Here is an 8424-nt window from a genome sequence, read left to right as displayed (position 1 = left end):
GTGTGTGTGTGTGTGTGTGTGTGTGTGTGTGTGTTTGTTCATGAAAGTAGTCCTGGCAGAATTTAGACTTGTCAACAGCTTGCTATACTGTAACAAGCCACTTTCCTTCTGGCAACCTTAACGATTCAAACACAACTGTGAACTCAAAAGTGAGCAAAAATGGCCACTGAACAGAAACTATAAAGCTTATTGGAAATATTTTGTAGGAAAGGTGAAACCACACTTGGGTCCTTCACTATACAGTTCTGTATAATCGATCCAGTTAACAGTAACTAACTAGTAGTTTGATAACAGTAGCAGATAATTATAGCTTGATTACAGAGGGAATATATAGTCAGGCAGCATGGTATAATGGAAAAGTTACTGGCTCAGGAGTCAGAGGACCTGGATTCAAATCCTACCTCTGACATTAACTTCTTGTGTGGTCTTAAGTCATTCAACCTACTGGGACCTCAGTTCCCTCACTTGTAAAATGAGGGTATTGAATTAATTGGCTTTTAATGTCCCACCTAGTCCTGTTCCTATGATTCAGTGAATTGCCATTGTAAAGGCATAGCTGTAGGAAGCCAAGATTTTCAAGGGAGAAATCCCTGGACACCTCAGAAGTCCCTGAGGGTATCACTTTATTACAGTACAATAAGAGTAATTTGTTCATAATGAAGACCCTCGGTCAAGGAAAAAAAAATGAACAGCTAATTTGTGTTCATTTTACTCTGCTTAAGAAGGCATAGAAATATGTGGTTTTTTTTCCTTCAAAATTTCAGTCAATTTATTTTTAAAAAACCTTGAGCCTTAAATGGGTAAGTTTCCGTTATCTGGAAAATTTACTTATGCAGAACACCTAACTTCTAATGGTGCTATTTGGCTAAGAACTTGTAGTTAATACTAGTTAATATAGACATTGAAATTAAAAAAAAAAAAACCTTTTTTCTTGAATATTTACAATTCAAACTGACCTCTATCTAGTTACTCAAGATATGAGTGTATACATACTTGCAGATTATCATGCCACAAAATATTCAACACCCTTCTTTCCTCATCTCAATATAAGTACTATCCCTCCCCCACATATCTAAGACATAATTTGCATTTTACGTTTTTATTAAAAATAACATGAAGACACATGATTTTAATATTGGTCAAATATTTTTTAGATCTTTTGCCTTTGAGCTGGTAGTTATTAATGTGGCTTAATATCACTGTTGACATAAACTATTTTTAAATCAAATATGCACATTATACTATACTTAATATGAACTTGGACAAATTGCTTTACATCTGTGAGCCTCAGTTCACATATCTCTGGAAAAGATGGGGAAGTTGGACAAGCTGATCTCTAAAATCCCTTTCAGTTCTTAAGTGATCCATGATTCCAAAGATCAAGTGCAGCATGCACATATAATATGCTCAAAAAGTCAGAATAATGAGTGATTTAAAGGTCACTAGGAAAATGTGGGTGATACAGTCAATGATATCAGTTAATATATTAACTCCAATATTCTTCAGCAATCAGTATTCGTCTATCAAGCATCATGAACAGCATAAAAATATGATTGGATTTCAGTTACAGTCATTTTGAATAGAAGGATGTTGTTAAGAAACACAGGCGTCACAGAATAACAAATTTACTTCTTTTAGAGTAATCTAGGCTTTTTTACCCCTCCAAAATGCCAATTTACCCTAAATGTGTGAGAGTACATTTAAAATATTGCTTACTGATATACCTATATTTTTCTTTCTTTCTTGATAGTGCTGGGCCTAAAGGAGATAACATTTATGAATGGAGATCAACTATACTTGGACCACCAGGCTCTGTATATGAAGGTGGTGTTTTTTTTCTGGATATCACATTTTCATCAGATTATCCATTTAAGCCACCAAAGGTAAGGGTCTTTTTAGTATTTGCAGACTCCTCGTTAAAAAAAAAAAGAGGTATTTCAAAATATCATAGATTGAATAATTTGATTAATGTGAGTTTTATATAATGATATTTTAAGGGAACAGTATAGAAACTGAAGAAATCATTCAGGCAGCAAGCATTTATTAACCTTAAAAATGGGTTGGAGGGAGGAAGCATACATGACTGACAGAAACAAAGGGGTTGGCAGACCACTGAAATCATATATTTATTCCTCAGAACTGCATTCTTCATTCATTATTCATCCATCCAGCAAACCAGGATCAAGTCATTCTGCCTGGTGCTAAGAAAGATACAAAGATAAATGGGTCCCTGCCTTCAAAAATCTTATAATCTAGTAGAGAGAGCACATAATAAGAAAACTCAGAACAAATATATATATGGAGTCATAAGCATGTTTTCTGTCTTAAGCAAAATATTGTCATAGGAAAAGCTATCACACTACTTCATTGTCTATGAAGTCAATATCCATCTGAATTTTAGGGGTTGAGTAGACAAAGGGTAGGGAATGACTTTGAACCATTTTCATGTAGAAGGAAAAACATATGGAGTTTAGTTTGTACCTAACCAATATACAGAGCTCTAACATTTCCCAGACTCCAAACAGGCAAGCTGGAGGGTAAAAGCTTCCAGAGTGGTGCCTGAATACGAACAGTCCCCGAGGTTTCAAGGAATGGAAAGACTAGAGAAAAGGAGGTTCCTTCCAGGTTTAGATCTGTGATTTGTAAGCTAAAGATTCCAGGTGAAGAAACCTAATTTAAAGTCAGTAGCATTGTTAAAAGGTGATACAAAGGCAGATACTTTGACATTTATTTCTTTTTAAATATTTATTCCTTATCATGCTTCTCTCCTATTTAACATTTGTATAGAGAGTATGTGTTCCTCGTTATTTTTCAAATAAAGTTTATTTTTGCCTATGATTAAGTTAGTGTAGGGGGAGAAATGGGTCTCTGCTATCTAAAAACACAACTAACACCACTGAGAACTGCTCACAAGGTTCTTGGGGTCCTAACAAGTCTCTATCACAGTGTGCCTGGAAGATTCAGCCTTACAGAACAAACCTAGTCTCACATGAGTAAAAACTCTAATTGATTGAAAACCCAAAATGGTAACTGCTTTCATTCTTCTGCCCATTAGCTTTCAAAAGTAGAGCAATATAAATGTACTATACTGTATAAAATAAGCCAGAACTTAAGAAATTAAGCCTATGAGTGTACTGGATTATTGACATTTATTTCTACATGCTCAGTTTCTTCAAGTATAAATTGAGTTACTGATGTTGAAAGGTCAATAAACAATTTCTTGCTGAACAAAATCCTACAAGTGAGAAAGAAAAACACTGTTGAAAGGAATGATTCCTGCATTCAGAGTTCAAAAAAATGCTTTGTATTTCATCCCCCTTAGGTTTCCCTTCCCTCCCCCCAAAAATTAATAGTACCAAATCAAGTCACTAAGGGTAGCAGTATATAGTACAGCAGATAGAATCCCGACTGATATTACCTGTATGACTTTTGGCAAGATATTAGCCTTTCTGGGCTTCACTTCCCCATCTGTAAGATGAGGAGGTTGGACAAGATGGTGTCTGAGGGACCTTTCCAGTTCTCAATTCTTACAATCCTCTCATTTTTTTTGTACATTTTATGTAGATCCTACCACATATATCATCACTAATTATCACTTTTTAAGGGCTCTCTTTTTTTGGTTGTTTAAAGAATAGTCATTTTTTTCCTCATACTTTTACTCAGTCACTTGGTAAAACTCCTCATTATTTTAAGTGAGAGTTTCTGACAGTTTGATCTGGCAGATGAAAGCTGAATGTAATTCTTGCTTGTCCCATGTCCTCTTGTATATCTGATAGCATCATTTTTCTCCATTGCTGAATTCTAATACATATCTAAGTTCAAGCAAGGTACTGGAATTTCCTCAGAAACAGTATAAATATCATTCTCTTTTATCACTCAGGAACATTTTTGTTGTTGAGTGCTTCAGTTGTATCCAACTCTTCATTGACCCCATGGACTGTACTATCCTTTGTGTTCTTGTTAAAGATAGAGGAGTGGTTTGCTATTTCCTTCTCTAGTGGATTAAGGCAAACAGAGTGGCTTATATTTGAGGCCAGATTTGAACTTAGTCTTCCTGACTCCAGGCCTAGTGCTCTACCTAGTGAGTTATCTGGCTGCCTCAGGAACACCAGTTAATAGTTATTAATTGATTATTGGTTGCTGGAAGGACTTTGATAAATTACCAAGTATACATTTTAATTAAGCCTTGCTTAAACCAAGATTAATGATTCTTTCCTTTTACATCATTGTTTGTAGTCAGTTTTTAATACTCTGCACATAGATAATCCTCATTCTCAGAAGTCTACCTCTCATCCATCCTACTACCCTTTCCTATGGCTTCCCTCTTTTTCCTATTCCCTCACTTTCAAAGGATGCTTCTTTATCTTACAGAGGCTGCCTTTGCCTCATTTCTACAGCTGTATTTGCTCTTCACTATCTATCAGTCTAATATGAGAGAGAGCCATCTGAGAGAATGCAGATGGGGAAATGGAAGTGGAGGAGAAGGCCCAAGTGACCATTTCTAGAACCATTCCTCCAAACTCCACTGTGTTGCTTTTTGATAAGTTTTTCATTGTGACAAGAGTTGACACAGTTGATGATGCTTTTTGCTGCTGGAAGACCTACCTGGCAACAAACTTTTTTAGGTAAGACAGGTTTTGTTAATCAAGGAAATTGTGTTGCCTTCCTAGAACTGTCATTATGGTTTTTTAATATAGCATGAGGGAATTTAAAAGGAGATAGTAAGGGATAGGCATACATGGAGGTAAGCAGAGTGTCTTGGGTTGTCCCCATTTATCCTCCCAACTTTTTAAATATACTGTTTCAACTCCATGCCTCTATTTAATCTTTCTCTGTCGTTTTTTTCAAAATGCTGTCTACAAGGGGCTACTTAGATCAGTTGTGTTGACTGAATTAACCAAATAAACAGTGTGTTTCTAATGTAACACAGACCAGTTGCTCCATATTGAGGAGGGAATCCCCAGGTGAATTTTCTGTTGTTTGGTACTTTAATCTCTGTGATAACACTTTACTTTATGACTGCTGATAGTCGAGAGTTTGAAGTTTCTATTATAAAGGATGAATTTTTATTCCATTTTCACTGTTGACTACCTTTAGGTTACTTTCCGTACCAGAATTTATCACTGCAACATCAACAGTCAGGGAGTCATCTGTCTGGATATCCTTAAAGACAACTGGAGCCCTGCTCTGACTATTTCAAAGGTTTTGCTGTCTATTTGTTCCCTCTTGACAGATTGCAACCCTGGTAAGCAAATCCTAATAAGCATAAAGTAATATTTATCCAAACCACCAAATTCTGTCTTTCCCCAGTCATCTTAAATGTGGAATGAAAATGAAGCAGCTGCTGATGAATAGAAGAAATAATGAGAAGACATTAGTATAAATTTCATTTTTAGTTCAGTTGTTAATTTGCCAGCATTTAAAAAAAATTCCATTAATATCCGGAGTATTGCTTTTTTCCATAGTCTGTTGGTCTTCGTTGCCTGTTGCTCTCCTCCCTTTTGAGAGGACTAAAGCATGGTCTCTTTTCTCCTGATCCCCCAAAAAGTCGACCATTTACAGATGCATGGAGGAGGTTTTCCGTTGTTTTTCTTGGTAGAAGTAGTCAATTGTATATTACACTGAATCTGCACATAAAAATAATTGTTGCTAGTGAGGGAATTGGACTAGATAGTTTCTAAGGTAAGGCCCTTTGAAGCTCTAAAATCTATGATTTGGTTATTCTGATAGAGATCACGTTATGTCAGGAGTTTCTGGACAAGACTGTTACCTTAAAAAGTTTATACATACATAAATGCACATAGCTATCACACCTGGTTTTTTGTTTTTTAAAGATAATTATATGTCTGAAGTAGTTTTTGTTTTAGCTGAGCTACTTGGCATATCATTTGTTGCATCATAATTATCAAAGCCCTTGACTAATATGGTTGAAATTGATAACCTACTAAATCATAGGAGATAGCATTATGTTTCATGTAGGGCCCTTGAAACGAAATGGCAAAAAATAAACGTTTATCTCGGAGGGTGGAAGTGCCTGATATTCTTTGAATGTAGAAGGTGAATATGAAGTCAGATCATAAAATATTGTTATCATCATTATTATTAATAACATATCAGAGCATTATTCTTATGAGACAAAAATAGGCCTATTAATGAAACCTTTTCCCTGATACTCCTTAATACAGTTTTTTTCTTTTTCTTTTTTTTGCAGAGGGTGGGGTGGATTTGGGGGCATAAACAGCCAATCATATGACAATTTCATCTTTTTTTTTTTTTGTCTTTGGGGAAAAAAATACTCTTGTTTTTCCATCAAGTAGCTACTGGAAAATATAGCCTTTTCATTTGTGAGAGAATAGTGTACTGGTCACTAAAGACCTGATGAAATATTTTCTAATCTTTCTTCTTCCCTTTTTACAGCTGATCCTCTGGTTGGAAGCATAGCCACTCAGTATTTGACCAACAGAGCAGAACATGACAGGATAGCCAGACAGTGGACCAAGAGATATGCAACATAAATGGCGTCTTTTTTGCTCAGTGCAAAGAAGCAGGAGGCCTCTTTACACTGTGCAGCAAATCTTTATAGCCTTTACAATACGGACTTCTGTGTATATGTTATACTGATTCTACTCTCTGCTTTTATCCTTTGGAGACTGGGAGACTGCCCAAAAAGGTAAATGCTATCACGAGTAGAACTTTGTAGCTGTAGATTAGTTATGTTTAAAATGCCTACTTGCAAGTCTTGCTTCTTTGGGATATCAAAATGTATTTTGTGATGTACTAAGGATACTGTTCCTGAAGTCTACCAAATATTATAGTGCATTTTAGCCTAATTCATAATCTGTATGAAGTTATTAAAGTAGCTTGTAGATGACTAGAAATTATGTCATTTGTATTAAACCCAGATCTATTTCCAATTATGTGGTACATGCTGTTGTGGAAAATGTTTTACCTTTTACCTTTGTCAGTTTGTAATGAAAGGATTTCCTTTTACCCTTTGTAGCTCAGAGAGCGAGCACCTAATGTATCATCTCGAACACAATAAACATGTTCCCGGAGGTGTAGTTTCCTTGTCTTAATGTTCTAAGTTAATCTTTGAAGGGATTTATAGATCAACAGTAGATATATCTGGTATATTTATGGACAAGATAAAAATGCTGGGCACACTATTAAGTGCCAATTGTGGAAACTTAAATATTTAATTTTTATTAAACCTATTTGAAAGCATAAACTTACTCCCCTGAGTTGTAATGAACTTAACCTGTAATTACTAGAGGTTCTTTGGACCACCCTGGATCATATTAAAAAGCCCTAATGCAGGGCTAAAAGAAATGAAACATTTTAGATAACTCAGGTTACGCGTAACATAAATTATATTATTTCAGAGCCGGAAGGGATGTTGAGGGATCATTTCATCCAGTGGTGTCAAACTCAAAATAGAAAAGCAGACCACTAAACTGTACATATGGATCCTTGTGGGCTGCATATTGACTTAGAAAACCACAAATTAACATTTTTGATATTTTTTTTTTTTTGGTATTTTTATTCAATTTAGTTAAATTGTCCCAATTATATTTTAATCTTGTTCAGGCCTTACTTGGGAGTGTTGTGGGCTGCAGTGAAGCCACAGTGTGTGGCAGACAACTCCAATCTAGTCCGAACCCTTCATTTTACAGATGGGGAAACTGAGGTTCTAAGAATTGAGGTGATTTGCTTAGGTTGTAACAGTAGTTAGTGGCAGAGCCAGGACTGGAATTCAGTGCGTCTTATTCTAAGTCCTAACCCAGAGCTCTTTCTACTATAACTTGCTGCCTTTGGGATTTTTTGCTTCTGGGTTGATTTTTATTAAATCAATATATTAGATATTACTATCTCATTATAGTAATATCTCTTATATTGTGAATAGATCTTTTTTTCTTCTAATTTTGATTCTGCTGTTTTTTATAGAATTCATTCACATCATTATTAATATTAATTTCAGCAAAAATACCTCTTAGGATAAAGTTAAACAAAAAAAAAATAGAATTGATTAGTCATTAAGGTGGAATGGATTTGTAGAATTAGTGTGGAGAAGCACATAAAAGTATTTTTTTTTAATCCATTTCAGTGTTTTTAAATGTTCTACCCATCCTGTGGTTACATTTATTAGCACTCAGGGATCTTTTATATTTGTTGCAATTTTCACAACTGGGAGTAGAATTTGTCATATTTTGTACCTAGGATACCTTTTGAGGCATTACTGTCTAATAACATAGTTAGAATCCCATAATAATTTTATAAAGGTCCCTTCTGTAGTTACTAAATACAACCTCCAGATTAGGAATCTCTGGCATAAAGTTCATAGTATGTAGCTCTTAATAGGAAAATTGGTTCAGAGTCAGAAAGCAGTCCCTTCTTAGTTGTGTGCACTATCACTCACAGTGCCTC

The 8424-nt window shown here is 35.2% G+C and overlaps 1 protein-coding gene across 4 annotated transcripts in view; it reads left to right on the top strand.

The window, feature by feature from the left end:
* Window positions 1–7061, top strand: part of UBE2E3 (ubiquitin conjugating enzyme E2 E3) — a 99463-nt gene extending 92402 nt beyond the window's left edge. For all 4 annotated transcript variants that reach the window (XM_027865661.1, XM_027865659.1, XM_027865658.1 and 1 more), the window contains exons 4-6: window positions 1751–1883; window positions 5098–5245; window positions 6418–7061. In XM_027865661.1, the coding sequence (XP_027721462.1) occupies window positions 1751–1883; window positions 5098–5245; window positions 6418–6515 (379 nt within the window). In that variant the 3' untranslated portion in view covers window positions 6516–7061. The remainder of the gene's footprint in view (window positions 1–1750; window positions 1884–5097; window positions 5246–6417) is intronic.
* The last annotated feature ends 1363 nt before the right edge of the window (window positions 7062–8424 follow it).

Source organism: Vombatus ursinus, unplaced genomic scaffold (genome assembly GCF_900497805.2).
Source record: "Vombatus ursinus unplaced genomic scaffold, bare-nosed wombat genome assembly UNPS02014779.1, whole genome shotgun sequence".
NCBI lineage: Eukaryota > Metazoa > Chordata > Mammalia > Diprotodontia > Vombatidae > Vombatus > Vombatus ursinus.
The sequence above is the reverse complement of the archived record's forward strand: the minus strand, read 5'-3'. Positions and strand labels throughout refer to the sequence as shown.